The following is a 16,640-nucleotide window of genomic DNA, read 5'->3' as shown; positions in this document are numbered from 1 at the left end:
CACCTTTGGGGACTGGGTTTTAGAACGGGGGGGAGTGTAGTGGGAATGGAGGTCACAGAGGTCGTGAGAGGTCATCTGAGGAGCCATTCAGCCAATCAGATAGCCGAATCGGGCATCATGTGACTGTCGCAGCCAATGAGAGTGGAGGACGAAGGGCTGCACGGCCTCTTGATTCTGGACGCCATTGTTTCTGTTACTATCTGTTACTCGCAGTGAAAATCCAGGCTAATCCTTGGTAAGTAGGCTGCAATTTGCATTGTTATTCTGCCATTAGAGTCAGGAGCATCTCCTGCCTCTAATTGGAGTGTTCATCCAACATAGCGAAGGGTATTTTCGCTATAACAGCTTTTAAAAATGGTGAGTTTTTAAAGGCGCTGAACTGTCCGGAAGTGTGGCCCCTTCATGCAGTCCCTTACCGGGATTCAATACATATTTCAGTAAATTGACAATGGCTTTGTAGAATAATTTAAATGTTTTATACGCTGTTAAAGTTTCATGTAAAACAATGCTTTCTTTCTATGATTTGATGACGTTCGAACTTTTTTCTCCGAAACATGGACCTATACCTTAAAATAATGGGTTTGCCCTAAACGAGAAAACAATGAGCAGAACTAAACAAACTGGAATTTAGAAAGGGGATCTGAGGTTATGGAGCCTGCATATCACAGGAACTGCCAAAAGACAAAATTAAAAAGCAGGCACCATATCCAAGGGGAGGTTAAACAATACCCAAAGCCATGAAAGCGGGAGTATTGGAACCACCCAGGCCGAAATGTTCATGCTGAGAAACTAAACAGTACCAGTAACACGACATAAAAGTCGTGCTGAACGATCTGAGAAGATCGAAATATAACAGCCTTGATTGAATGTACGGGGAGAATTTTTACGGCACAAACAACACTGCTGTGATAATAAATAGAAAAAGTGGAAACTCCAAAGGTCGCTCAACACAACAAAAACGAAAATGTTGCAGGCTCGGTTTGATTGAGCCTGTTCATGGACGGTAGTTAAAATGCATGCTACCGTCCACGTCCTGTAGCCTCGGGTTGAGCAGAACTCGACATTTATGCTAAAAGTACAAAAAACAATTTAGAGATATCCGCAGATGTGTTCATACGACGGTGCACATAGAACCTGCAATGCTACACTAGCGTGTAATTCCATAATGAGCGGCGTAACATTGTTCCATGACGATTACCATTTAGAAAAAAATGTATTTTTTTAAATTAGGCCTTGTGTAGGCTTTGTGTATATGTGTGTGTGTTCCTTTGTTTGTTCGTTTTATCCTCGTGTGTTGGCTTTGTGTGTGTGTGTTTGTGGTGTGCACGTCTGCGTGTAGGTTTCGTTTTTGGGAGGCTGCGATTTTGGTACGTGGCGTTCCCTGTTTGATATTTGTCTTTGTGTTTTTCTAAGTTTCCACTTTTCTCTATTCTAAAATCGGTATGTGGTAATTTCAAATTAGATTGTGATAAGTTAAAGCATAGCAAAAGTTCCTTCTAGGGCATATCTATATAAATATAAAATGATCATCTTGTAAAATTTTGGTTGCAATGTCTGTTTTATACTGCCAAAACATTTCAAGTAAGTATTTACGCTAGTTATTTAACATAAATTGTTAAATCCAACAACAAAGGACTTCGGACACTTTCTATGTGAATTTGCCTACTCCAAGAGTGAAAAATAAACTACTAAGAAATAAGTGTTTAATTAAATATGCCATCAAAATATATATTTGAGATTATTTCTTAAATTCAAATTTTCAATATTTGTTTCATAAAACAGTGAATTTTGTTCTAAATAGGATTACGTACCCTGTTAAATAGATATGAAAAGTGTTTTGCTTTATACAACATTGTTCCCACCCGTGCATCAAAACCATATTTGGCCAGCATATGTAGATATTAATTATACACATTTTCTGTGACTATTGTGTTGATGCAAGGGATGGAACAGTACTTTTAAACAAAAAATATAACTGCAGGGTGTTCCCAAATGTAAAGTAACCATTACTTTTTATATTCATTTTTAATAAATTGATAGTCACATGAATACCAACATGACGGGAATCAAACAAAATAAGATAGACTTTTTAAAGATAATTCATGAACCCTGAGAAGAATATTTTGAAATAATGGATTTTCCATATTTCGGTTATGAATTGACTGTAAAACAGGAGGAGAGTCGGAAAAGACAATAAATTTTTCTTCACCATTTTTTCATATAAAATTTAGAGCTGATTCAATAGCATTGGCTTCGGCTGAAAATATTGTTGAATTATTTGGCAAACGTAATTTGACTGATGAAGGAGACTGACAGCAGCACAGGCAACCTTTGAACCATCTGTGTAAATTGCAAAATAGTCCTTGTAAGTTGACATGATTTCATGATATTTAGACTAGAATATTTCAGGGTTTGTTTAAGACTTTCTAATGGCAGTTTTCAAATCGAAAAGGACCGTAGGGGCATGAAGGGTCCAAGGTGATGCATTTGGAATTATATTTTCTTTAATACCATCGGATTCAAAGTCAGTTTCATTGATTTCATAGAAGATTTTATGCGAAATCCATACGGTTTGATTTGTTTTGGTTTTTTCTCATATGAATCGGAGAACTTTGGTTAAAAATAATTTTATGAGCAGGATTGGAATACTTGTGAAGAAATTTATCAGCGAAACATTTATTATCAGAAAGCGAATCAAATTTAGATAACAACAGTTAAACATGCAACAATCAAGAATTTTGATTTGCAAAAACTTGAAATTGGGAGTAAAATCAGTTGCAATAAAAAAATTAATAGTGGCAGATATAATGGTAGTGGCTGAAAAAGTATAGTTAGTGACGGTGACGTTGCCGATAGTACTGAAGCTAAAGTGATCGGTCGACGTGCAGTGGTTAATGTTGATAACAGTGATGTGCAAGATAATATGGCTAATGATAACAGTGATATGATATCATCTGGAAAGTAGATCCCTCGGAAACATCGAGAACAATGCAAACAGTAAAAATTGCAGACAGGTTTGATTGTTTGTTTGTTTTGGGTTTAACGCCGTTTTTCAACAGTATTTCAATCGGTTTGAGTCTGTTCATGAGCAGTAATGGAAAATGCAACACTGCCCACGCCCCGGCTTAAGCGGTATTCAATTTTCAAATCTAAATGTAAGTTGATGTTTGTTTGTTTGTTTTCAGTGTTGTTATATTTCCTGATCCTTTGGGATCATGGAGTTCATTCAACGTATGTGTAATGGAGTTCCGCTTAAGCCGGTGCTAGGGGGCGTGAGGGGTGTTTCACATTTCATTATCTCTCATGAACAGACTCAATCAAACTGAGTCTGATTATTCTTCTTGATTGCATTCTTTGCTTCCAAAGGATCTTTTTACAGATTTTATTTTTTAACGCCGTTTTTCAACAGTATTTCGGTCATGTAACGGCTGCAGAACCTAACCATTGTTCCTGGATTCTGTACCAGTACAAACCTATTCTCCGCAAGGAACTGCCAACTTCCCCACATGAATTATCAGAGGTGGAGGACGAATGATATAAGTCTACCAGTCTACCTACACGTCAAACTGGTGACAACTTTGTGGATAGGGAGGAAAGTTTTCATTAGCCAAAAGCAGGTAGGAAAACTTCTAAAGAAATCAAAGGACACTACCCTTTACACAGATGTGTCGCCGAAGTACGGTCACACATATGAATCCTACAAACTTACCGATGATTCTGAGAATTCATACTTACTTGGACTTAGAGAAATGGTGGACAAAAGTAGGTCATGCACCCTCGACACACTCTGGTCCATACTATCAGGCATATCGGATCACTACAATCATTTACAGGCTGAAAACAGGTTAGGTGTAGGGTACAAACTATTGACTAACATAAGAAACACAATGTCATACAGGGCAAGCACGGAAAAACATTTTAATGTTTTATTGCAAGTACATGAACAGCATCCTTCCACAATGTCATACAGGGTAAGCACGGAAAAACATTTCAATGTTTTAAAGCAGTATATATATAACAGGAACAGCATCTTTCCAGATACAATCGATAGCTCTGGTACACTTACTGAAGAAGAAAAACTGTGTGGTAGGATGAAAAAACTTTGTGTTTTAAACTAATTAGTTGACATAGCAGATGTAACCAAGGCAGCAGTGAAAGAATTTGAAAAGAACTATATCTAATATCATCCATGTAAAAATGTAAAGCATATCTAAAATCATCCATGTAAAAATGTATATACGTATGTGTTAAAATATCAGCTGCAAACAATAATATTGCAAAAGATGTAAGTAAAATATGAAATGTTAGATTTTTTTGATAAATTCCTATCTGCTTTAGATAGGATCTGCAGTGAAGCCAGAATTGGAAAGATACCATAAAAAGCAAAGAAAAATATCAAACAGGGAATGCGACGCACCAAAAACGCAGCCTCCCCAAAGCGAAACCCCCAGCACGCAGACGCGCGCACCACACACACATACACACACACACACACACACACACACACGCACACACACCTAAAGCTGAGAGTGGCTGTTTGACGCTTTTGAGAACAAGCAGTAATACTTTTGCAATGAGGGAAGACGAAAAGAATCGTACGAATCTGCTCTGGAAAAAGGGTGAAAGGAACTTTATTCCATGGTTCAAACACAACAGGTTCAATATGGTTTTTCTAATAGGACAGGCAGTGTATTATCACAGAAGGTTCAAACACAACAGGTTCAATATGATTTTTCTAATAGGACAGGCAGTGTATTATCACAGAAGGTTCAAACAAAACAGGTTCAATATGGTTTTTCTAATAGGCCAGGCAATGTATTATAACAGAAGTGAGTGGGTGAGTTGGGTTTTACGGCGAATCGACATAAAATGGTCATATATCGCCGAGAAGACTTTTGAACAATATTCGTGGAACCACAAATGATTGACCCGCCCGCTTAGCTCAGTAGGTAAGAGCGTTGGTCTACGGATCGCGGGGTCGCGAGTTCGATCCTCGGGCGGTGCGTATGTTCTCCGTGACTATTAGATAAACGACATTAGTCCTCCACCTCTGATCATTCATGTGGGGAAGTTGGCAGATACTTGCGGAGAACAGGTTTGTACTGGTACAGAATCCAGGAAAACTGGTTAGGTTAACTGTCCGCCGTTACATAACTGAAATACTGTTGAAAAACGGCGTTAAACCCAAAACAAAAAACAAAACACAAATGATTGAAAGCAGTTTGTTTTGATTGTATTGAGCAACTTGTACATTGCGGGAGCAAAAGCATTGGGATTTATTTCAAAGATTGTGACATCGCCTTTGTGGAATTCATTTAGATTTGAAGATTCAATACTGCTTTAGCCGGTGCTAGGGGGCGTGGGCAGTGTTGCATTTTCCATTACTGCTCATCGGGATCATTGATTTCAACTCATTTACATTTGAAGATTGAATACCGCTTAAAAAACAAAGAAAAATATCAAACAGGGAATGCCACGCACCATAAACGTAGCCTCCTCAAAACGAAACCCCCAGCACGCAGACGCGTGCACCACACACACACACCCAAAGCCAACACATAAGGACAAAACGAACAACACACACGCACACAAAGCCAACACATAAGACGAAACGAACAAACAAAGGAACACAGTGGGGCACCGCCTTGGAACGGTCAGTGGCAAAACACCACTGGGGAGCTTAAACCGGTTTATGGTGCACCTAACCTCACTCTTACCCCCACCATGTTCCAAAGACATAGGACAGTGTAAATAAAAGTAATCCGCTCCAGGTGAATCTCTTACACACGTAATGGAAACAAAAAGGCATGGCATGTAAAACACAAAAATGCTCGTGTATAAATATATAAAAAAACAAACCTTAAGAACCAAAAACGTATGTACTCAATGCCTTTCCAGAAGACAGAGCAACAAGAGAAACACCCTTAAGGGCCCGACGAAACAGGCCAGAAGACAAATATCAAAACAGTTCAGTCCTGGTAGGATTTAAAAACTGCTTATCATAGAGTCCTCCCCCTCTTCCATCAGACGCAATCACAGAGGGAAGCGTAGTGTCCAACTGTAAACGGGTTGAACACTAAACATGCGGTATGTCTCTAAACAGTTGGGTCGTAACCTCTTTTAATAAAACGTTTGATAATCTTTCCAAATACATTTGGAAAATTACCGTGACCCAAGATCTTACGAAGTTTGTAAACCACATCCCCATAAAAAACGGGTTTAGAAATACCTTCTCGCAGAAGTGTCTTTAAATTACTATTGAATTTTAAAACTAAATCAGAATTGCGATAATAAAATTTAGCAAAACATTATGCAATTTGTAATAACGGTAGCCTTGCTGAAGAAGTTTACCTGTAATATATTGATTACGTTCATTGAAATGCTTGACATGACTACACGCTTTGGCAAACCGAATTAATTGAGAAATATATACCCCATAAGATGTAGCCTGGGGTACATCCCCATCAAAATGGGGAAAATTTACAATACTAAAATTAAAATCATCCCTCTTGTCATAAATTTTGGTATGTATAAAATTGTCATTAATAGAGAGATGTATATCTACAAATGAAGCATCAGTATCCGAATTGTTAGTTTTAATTAACTGAAGCTCCCTAGGATAAATAGTACCCACCAATTGACCAAAAAACGGATTATCCATATTAAGAATATCATCTAGATAGCGTGATGTATTATTAAATGCCGTTATAATATCTGCCTGCGTATCTGGAGAGAGGCTCAACATAAAGTCTCTTTCATAACAATATAAAAACAAATCTGCGACAAGGGGTGCACAATTTGTTCCCATGGGAATACCAACAACTTGTCTAAAAACTGCATTCCCAAACCTGATGTAAATGTTGTTCAATAAAAAGGAAAGGGCTTTACAAACTTTGTCACAGGTCCACATTGTATAATGTTTAATAATATTGTTAGTAAAAAAAGCTTTATCAAAATTGCAAGCAATAAATGTAGCATTCTCTCTGGCAAAAGTCTTTTGAATTAGGGCAGTTAATTTGTCATTTATTAAGTTATGTGGTAAAGTGGTATACAAAGTAGAAAAATCGTATGTACTGACTGTAGATACCTTGTAATTATTAATTTTCAACTTATCTAGGATTTCACCAGAATTTTTAATCGATCAAAATAAGTGTTTACCAGAGTTCTCGTATACTTTATCGCAGTATCTTTCCACGTGGGCTTTCACAGCAGTTAGACATGATGTTAATAGTTTTGAAATATTTGTAGTTGTACAAGAGCTTGAATAAGCGATGAAGCGAGCTTTAAATGGCTGTTTATGCAATTTAGGAATCCAATACATGGTCGGTAGTTTAATTTGGTGATCGTCTATACGAACTTTAAAATTAGAAACTTCAGTGATGTGATCAGTAATCAACTTATTTTCAACAGAAGGACTCAATGTATAAGTATTAGTCCTATTTAGTTCGTTTTGTAAAACATTAATATAATGTAGGCGTCAAATGATGATAATATTGTTTGCCGCCTTGTCTGCTGGAACTAAGACATACTTAGAATGAAATTCTTGGATTTCCTTTTTCAAATGTCTTAAAGTAAACTTGGGTTTTGGTGGAAGTAGGTGTTCATTAGTTTGATAAAATTTTATTCGAGAATCAACAATGTTAATGCATTGGGATCAGCGTTCTCACGACGACACCATTTAACACAGAAGGTTTCGATGGATTCTGCAATCTGACCACGACAAGCATTAAAATCAGTAGTTGAAGAAATTCTATATTTAGGTCCTTTAAAGAATAAATTACGAATACGCTTGTCCTTAACAATATCAAAATTGATGACATGACCAGCATCTGAATAGCAAAATTTTGAGTTTTTACATTCGCAGTAAGGAGTATTTGTTTGAACATCTAAGTCGGAAACAATTTTATTGTAATTGAAAATAACATTTCTTACAGGTGTTTTATATATATAACAGATAATGGGAACTTCGGAGTTTCTGAAATATTTAGGCACAGAATCAATGACACGTTTATCACGAAATATACTAGGTACATCGATGAAGTCAATACCTTTGTTCATGAAATAAATTTTAAGAAAATGTCTCTCATGGTCAGATTGGGTGTCAATATGTGGACGGAGAACATGTTGTGTGTAACTTTGAATAAGATATGATACAGTGTAAAACGGATCTGTTTGAATAACATACTGGTCCGCTTCTTCGTCTAGCTTTTTAAGAGACTGTACAGATAAAGATGTAAGACGAGAAAGCATTGAATGTCTACCAGAGTTTGAAAGAATTAAATCGAGGTCAGCAACAGATATATTGACTTTAGATTTGCGTTTAACATTACCATTTCGTTTAATTCCATGAGACCTGGATTTACGTTTCCTAATATTTAAAATAGAAAAGATATCGATATCAGGGTTTTTAGAAAACCTATTGTAAAAGCCCTGCCCTTTCGGACAATTGAAATCAAAATGCACGAAAAAAACGTCCATAATTACGGATAAATTGAATGGGCGAATTAAAAGAAGTAAGGTTCATTCTAAAGTTTGAAATCTCAAGGAATTTTAATCGAACTTCAACTTCATACGTCAACTTCGCAAGAGACGTTGGAGGGGAAGGCGAAGGTTGAAATCTCAAACTCTCTAATATCTCAAGCAAAACATGCTATTCATGTCCACAAGCTAACACGACTTCAAACAAATTTTAGAATAAGGAAGGATACAGCAAAACATAACTATGACCAATAATTGTAGTTCTCATGTTTTCTGGTCCTTCGGGGTCATTGATTTCAACTCGTGTAGATTTGAAGATTGAATACTGCTTAAGCCGGTGCTAGGGGGCGTGGGCAGTGTTGCATTTTCCATTACTGCTCATGAACATGCAATTTTCACTGTTTGCCTTGTTCTCGGTGCTTCCGAGGGATATACTTTCCAGATTTTATTCAGTAAATATCTGAAAAACGGATATAGTTTTACCTAAAAGTTGACTGAAGGACAACAAAGGTTACATCCCTTTGCCAGGTACACTAATTCTTTATATTCATAAGAATCATATGCTGTAAATATAACTGCTACTGTTTTCTTACCTCACTAATAAATGAAAGAACAGGACAGGTTGGCAGTTACATTGTAAATGTTGACAGATTACCAAGTTGACCTCCAGCTTTCATGTTGAGTTTTTCGCAAGCTCGAAGCACTTTTTTATACTATTGTTTGTATCAAGGCTGTTGATGAATTTAAGGCACTCTGATTCTTGGCTGGTTGGCTGGCTTTCTGTAGCCATTGGATCTGGCATGTCCTGGCTTGCACTTGGCTGCTCCTTGAATAACTTCACATTGTTCACTGACACAAGGCTTTTAAGAATTTTCCCATCCATGTTTTGAGTTTAAGTCGGTGTCCAATAACTTCTATTATAGTATACGGCCCTGAATAATTAGCATCTAGATCACCTTCACTTTTTCTTCCTGCTCTTGCACTATTGAATTTAAGCACTTTATCACCCACTTTTAAATCCACATAATTTTGCTTCCTCTCATTTGCTTTTCTAAAGTCCCTTTGTAGTTTGGCGTTTGCCTTGTCAGTGTTCTCTTTTACCTTTTCAGCTGTTTTTGACCCATTTTCTTCCCTGTCTTTTACATGTTGATTTATTTCTTCTTCTGGTGGACAGGATGGGAAGTTCTCCTGTATTATCAAAATTTCATAATTATTATTTCAGTTGCAGTGTCGTATAAAAAATAAGTAGAATGTGTCTGTAGGACACAGGGTGTGCCCCCCACTGGTACATTTGTCACAAACAAGGGGCAATAATTCAATGCTTGCAGTCTTAATGGGGTTAAGCCTCAACAAACATTTTATGAAAAGGATTCATTATCATAGGTCATACACTTTTTGAGCTATGAGCATCACAAACCAAAAATCCACTATTTTGTTTATATCGAGGGCTAAGCACTAAGATTCTCAAGCAGAATGCCAAATGTGCAAGGTCACATCATGGTAAAGACTCAAGCAAGGTTTCATGAATTTACATCAAATGCATACTGAGCTAGGCACATAATTAGGTGAAACTATGCATTTTTTACTATTTCAGGGGCCATAACTTTAAAAATAGGTGGTGGAGCTAGCCCAAAAATGGTGTGCAAGTTTATATCACGATAAAGACTTATGCAAGTTTTCATCCATTTATATATCATACTTTTTGAGCAAGGTGAAAATGTGTATTTTTGACTATTTCAGGGGCCATAACTCTGAAAATAGGGGGCGGACCCAAATGAAAAATAGGAGGTCACTATGATAATGATCTAACAGTACAATTTAAGCAACTACATGTACAAATGAAACAAGAGAAAGTAAGTGCACCCTGATTTATTTTTAGTTTTGGTAACTGCTCCGCCTCCTTGAATGTGGGAAATCTATAGTAGGCGGAACAATGAATACCCATTAATTTCGAACCACTTCATAATTAAGCGGATAAAATTCTTCAGTTATGAAATAAGTTGGTTACTTTTTTGAAAATCCCTCGCTTGTCATTGGATATAAACAATGTTTGAACAATGAATTACTTAATCAGGATGACAAGCAAGGGATAAAACTTTGAGGAAATGGTGATTTGAAAGATGAGTTTATCTTATTTTTTTATGAAATATGCCTGTTCTTGTTTGACTGTCGGGAACACATGACGCCACGATACTAGACTCTCGTCCTCTGTAAAAAAAATACCAGCTTTTTCACAAAAAGAGACATGGTCAGTAGCTGAGCACACGCCCCTAATCGGTGATTTTAAGTCAACCTTAACCACTCGACCACGGAGATGGGATAATTGATCGAAGAAGAAAATTAAAAAAAAATTATACTGACTTATTGTCAGAACATTTACAAAATATACCGTTTTAAGGTCTGGTTTGTTCTCTCATCTAAACCATTTGTCTGTGGGTGGTAGGCAGCAGTTACTCTCTGGCCAATGCTCCACTCATCATAAAGGTCTTTGTTTACCTAAATAAGTGTATTGCATAAAGAAATGCATCTTAAAAATACTCGAGTGAGTCCTAGTATGGTGTCTAGACAGTAAACATTAACTGATTTCAATGTAGGTATAGACTTGCAAACTAAGGACAAGGTACAACAGAATTCCAAATAAAATGACAATATCAATGGGCATACTTTATATTGCTTGTTTTAGTTCAGATTGAAAATTCAACTTTTAATGCGTATGCACAGAAATGGAGGCCCTAAAAAGGTAAACATTTGTAAATTGGTGACCAGACTGATCACCTCAATAAAACAGATACATGTCAGAAAACCTATTCGATAACAGGCCCTTCAGATAAACCAAAATTAAATGGTGATACTGTCAAAGCAATTAGCGTCTGTACTAACAGAGCATTTTCATCGGATTCGTGTCCATGTATGTAGTGGTTAAAATGCTGGTTAAGTAGCCTTTTGTTTTCCTGTTACCTTACTTTTCATCTACATTCATGTTATGAAGTGTAAAAGAAAAACCTAGCTTTTTTTCTCTGAAATCTCATGTTACTACAATGGTTTGTTCAAATGTTACAGGCAAACAGATTACTGGGTTTGGCTGGAAACTACTCGGAACCCAATATTACCAGCAAAAAAAAAAATAACAGACCAATCCTCATTTTTTTTTACCTCATTGATGAATTATCTCCCTTGGTCAGTGAGAATGGCATTCATTGCCCCATGTCTGTAAAGCAGCTTTTTGATGCAAGCAGAGACATCTTTTGCAGACTTTGTCTTGATCGGGAAAAGTTAAAAAGTACGCGAGGAGCGTTGCGATTTCCATTCTAGTTATGCCAAATAAAAACGAATAAAAAAGATAATAGATTCAAAGTCCGCCTAGGTCAAATTAAAGGCGGAAATTATGTCCGGAGGGTTTTCATGTGCAAGAATGTATTTTTTTTTTATAGTAAATAAAATATCTGGTTTTAAAACGGAATTGATTTTCCACCATTTAACTTTCATGAAACTTTTGCAACAATGACGGTTTTAATAAAAACTAAAGATATATAATGATAACAGATAAATTTTCCATGAATGCAAGATAATAATAAAAATATTTTAGTCAGTGCTTTAAACTGCATCAGCAATACGTATGTTTTCATGACATCAACAAACTTTTTATGAAGTTAGATAAAAAAAATGATCACGATCACTTTGTTTTCTTTGTGTGGAAATATAATTTTACTTTCGTGAAGATTTGAACTGGTTTCGTGCTTTTTTTTCAGTTAAAATATCATGAAAATTGTCATTATGAAACTTTCATAATTTATTGTACATGTTCAATTTAAAATGATTCTATTCTGTAATCTTAATGAATGAAAGCTGATAGAAATTGTTGATCCATCACGCGTATATATCCATTTTATTGGCCTCCAATTACCACTAGATAAGGAGCGTTAAAACAACACAGACATATACAACACTGATAATGCTATAAATGCGTTTTGAATATAATTGTAATGCCATTTTAATTTCTCGCATCATTGTATATTTTTTGTAATTATTATTTTGCAACAGTTTGGTAAAATTTGTGTAGTTATAGTCACGTTGAAAATGGCAAAATACCTGTACCACGCTGATTGCCAATATTTTAAAAGAAAGAGAAAATGATTAATTTGACCAAGGGTGACACAAAGCTCCATTTTATTTATTCTACAAATGTACCATAATTTTCGAATCATTTAATTTCTTACTTTTCCGATATATAAAGAATTACTTAATTGATATACGTATGATATTGAACCATTCTACAGTAACAAAAAAATATCTACACATGTAATAGTATAAATTGTAATCGACCGTTTTCAAAAAACACAACTTATATAATGTATTTTTGTGACTTAAAAATGGACGTGGTTGTAAAAATCTAACAAGGTCATTATCAGGATTTTAACCTGGGGTCTGAAACATTTGATAACATATACTATATGTCTCACAGAAAAGAAAGAGCAATATTAACTATTATAAATCGATATGATTTTACAATGTCAATTCTAAATTTATTTGTTTTATTTATTGATATTTTGTGACTTGAAAGACAAAAATTTAAGAAACTACATATTAAGTATTGTTTTGGTAAAAATGACTTTTTAAATGTCTTATGAAAAGTCTCTTCTTTTACATAGTTTGTAACTAAAAGTGAATGTCAATTATGCTTGTTTAATTTCTTATGGAAAACCTCTTGAAATTGAAATAAACATCCAGGTGATGATACCCGTAGGCAATAGATATCGACATCGCAATGCCGGTCAACCGTTACCAATACCATATAGCTGTTGTCTCCCCTGATATCGATTTTCTGCCATATCGGTCATGAGGTAAATTCTTCCTCATGATCTTATATAGAACCAAAGTTCTTTCCAGAAAACGAAGTTTGTCAAAACATGTAAGTATGAAAGTCATTAATACAAATCAAAGTTACGGAGATTATTACCACACATGCAGATGATGATTATGATGATAAATTTTAAGTTTCAAGTCATGATGTTATATAGTACTGAAGTTATATCTAGAAAGCAGAAATTGCCAAAACACTTTTAGTATGAAAGGAACATTATTCTGTCAAAGACACAATTAGAGTGATGGGGATTGTAAGCACACATGCAGATGATTATTATATAAAAATGTTTTTAATGTCAAGGTTTATCTTTTAAAGAACCAAAGATCTATATATAAACGAAGCTTTTGAAAAAATAACATGATAACAAGAATAACGCCTACGTGACCTTAACCTTGGATATATTTAGGCCAGTTCCTGCACATACTTTGTTTCCATGCTGGACAGTGTTTATGTGAAAGTACAGTAAAATATTTATCAACAATAACAAAGATATTGCAGAAAACATTTAACCTTAAATAACAAAAGGATAAGACCTTGGTGACCTTGACCTTGGTCATAATGAACCCAGCCCCTGTTCAATCCCTGGAAAACTTCTATTTGAAGTTACAGTAGTATAGAAGCAATAGTTACAGAGAAAAACGAAAGGTTCTCGAAAAGAGTTTAAACAAGAAAGTTACGCCAACGCCGACCCAGGGGCAAATAGAATAGTCGCTCTATTCTCCAAATGTAGTGGACCTGAAATTGCTTTGTTGTCATTGCTTCCCAATGATTATTTTAGATTTCTTTAATAATAATATTAATAGATCTAATATATGAGCCGCGCCATGAGAAAACCAACACAGTGGCTTTGCGACCAGCATGGATCCAGACCAGCCTGCGCATCCGTGCGGTCTGGTCAGGATCCATGCTGTTCGCTTACGGTTTCTCTAATTGCAATAGGCTTTGAAAGCGAGCAGCATGGATCCTGACCAGACTGCACGGATGCGCAGGCTGGTATGGATCCATGCTGGTCGCAAAGCCACTATGTTAGTTTTCTCATGGAGCGGCTCAATTATTATTTTCTCTGTATTTACCAAATCACGCTTCATGATGCAGATTGAACAATTTGGTATAGCCATTTCTGCGACGTTAAATTACTGGGGTGTACACCATCATTGAAGATGTCGCTTGTAAAGTACGGCTTATGTGCTTGCCCCCTGCTATCCCGGAATTTCATGCAGTCCTATGCAAACTTCGGGGACACATAACCGAGCTCTTCGTTGATGCTGCGTATGTATAAGTTTATGTCATGTATCTGACTGTTAACTGATTGGTGAACAGTGTCGGGTGTTGAAACACCTTTGCTGCTGTTCCAAACAGACGGGAATATTGGTGGAACTTCCAGGATGCATAAACTTAAGTTGGAATTATTATTAATGTCCAAATAATTTCTGAAAGTGAGGCTTGAAAAATCTACAGCATCATAAGATGTACTGAAAGTGGGCTGTAAATTACAACCAAGCCTTACAAGTGTTGTAACGTGGCAAGTTACATGCCAGAAAAGAACAACAGATCTATCTGTCAGCAAAGGACAGTGCTTTGTGACCTTTTCCTGAACAAAAGTAACACCTTCCTCAGTTTTTCTTCCCGCCTGACTCCAAAATGTTAAACTTGATGTGTAATCGAATTCATTGACAGTCGTAAGGGTGTTACGAAGGTACTTCCCTTTACTGTCAGAAAGTAAAATGGCATTATCATAGTTTACTTCCTTTTTCGACTGACCCTTGCGACTTTCAATGAATTTCTGTACACGCCTTTCAGCAGCTTTATTTGTGACACCCCCTCAGCCATTTCAAATAAGGAAGACTTTTTAAAGTTGAATAAAAAAAAACACAAAACGCTAGGGGTTTTTACTATAAAACGAAAATGAAAATTCACATCTAAATGTTAGAAACTTGGCGGCAAATGAAAATGAAACTGAAATGCTGAAAAAAAGAGTAATAATGTAAAACCTTTTAACTTTATATGACTTGACACTTGACAGATAGATAGATAGATAGATTTCTGCATAAAATGTGTAAAACATGGCATCACAATACATTATCCCAGTTTGCTGTGCGGTACGGTCAGTCCACACGCGTCACAACAGACTGGATGGTAAAATATAAAAGTTAATTAAAATGGCCTGACTTGAGTGCCAACTGGTCAAGGTGGTTGTGAACGAAGGGGATATTACGAAATAAGCAGTAAACAATGGAGAACTTGATAATAAATATTGATTGATAAATCCGAACATTGAAGTGCGGAACGGTCATTCCACAGGCGTCACGACAAACGGCAATTCAAAATCATAAATAATAATAATAATAAAATAATGAAAATAATAAAATAGGCTGAAAGAGGCAGCGAGCAGTACATGTAGATCATATCTGATTTTAAACTGCCACAAGTCTGATAATGAGTTTTTTTTTCCAAAAAGTGTAATATTTTATAGCAGATTAACACTCATTTTCCTGTCCAAAGTAGTGTTTGCATTATCATATATTGAAGAAGAACTGTAGAATAGCCCAAGAAAATTAGTTTTGTTGGAAAATAAGGAAAAGGGAAATAAAATTGTCATCGCCTTGGATCTATACTAATTAGTTTTAGGTATGGCAAGTAGATTTTCAGTTCATCAAAACATTACTCGAAGATTGTGTAATAAAACTGCTTACCGGTTTATCAGTTTCAGTGCAAACATACGTAAATACATTAAATTCCACATTTCCTTGTGCGGTACTGGCAGTCCACACGCACAGCAAGGAAATAGGAAATATGACACATTCTGAAATTATTAAAAAAAGTTTTGTAGAGTGATATGTTAGTTTAATTCCAGTATTACATGAGAACGAGTGAAAAATCCTTTTAAATTTTATTACGCAATTCTTTAATAATAGAGACTTTGAGATTTCAACCTTCGCCTTCCCCTTCAACGTCTCTCAAATATATTTTGGGTAAAAAGTCACCGATATGCGTGAATTTTTTTTTAAATCAGACGTTGCTACTAAAGTTTTCCTTGTAATATCAAGTAAGCCTAAGACTTCTCTTATTACTTTGTGAAATAAAAAGCTTTGTTTCAGGATTTCTGCTTATGAAGTTATTTGATTATCCATATGTATAATTTGACTAAATTTGATGCGAAACACTATCAATAAGTATAAGAATAATGAAGTTTTGTATGGCTAATAATTTTAACTAAATACATTGAATTGAACCTGGAAGTATGAAGTTATCAACTGATTTTGAGAAGCATTGAGATTTTGTTCAAACTTTAACTTCT

General features: G+C 35.7%; 1 protein-coding gene across 1 annotated transcript in view; it reads right to left on the bottom strand.

Moving 5' to 3' along the window:
- Positions 1–9,324: 9,324 nt before the first annotated feature.
- The window catches only part of LOC123562012 (uncharacterized), a 36,335-nt gene continuing 29,019 nt past the window's right edge, over positions 9,325–16,640 (bottom strand). The window contains exon 9 of the mRNA XM_053524730.1: positions 9,325–9,666. Coding sequence (XP_053380705.1) covers positions 9,325–9,666 — 342 coding nt within the window. The remainder of the gene's footprint in view (positions 9,667–16,640) is intronic.

Source organism: Mercenaria mercenaria, chromosome 2 (assembly GCF_021730395.1).
Source record: "Mercenaria mercenaria strain notata chromosome 2, MADL_Memer_1, whole genome shotgun sequence".
In the NCBI taxonomy this organism is placed as follows: Eukaryota; Metazoa; Mollusca; class Bivalvia; order Venerida; family Veneridae; genus Mercenaria; species Mercenaria mercenaria.
The sequence above is the reverse complement of the archived record's forward strand: the minus strand, read 5'-3'. Positions and strand labels throughout refer to the sequence as shown.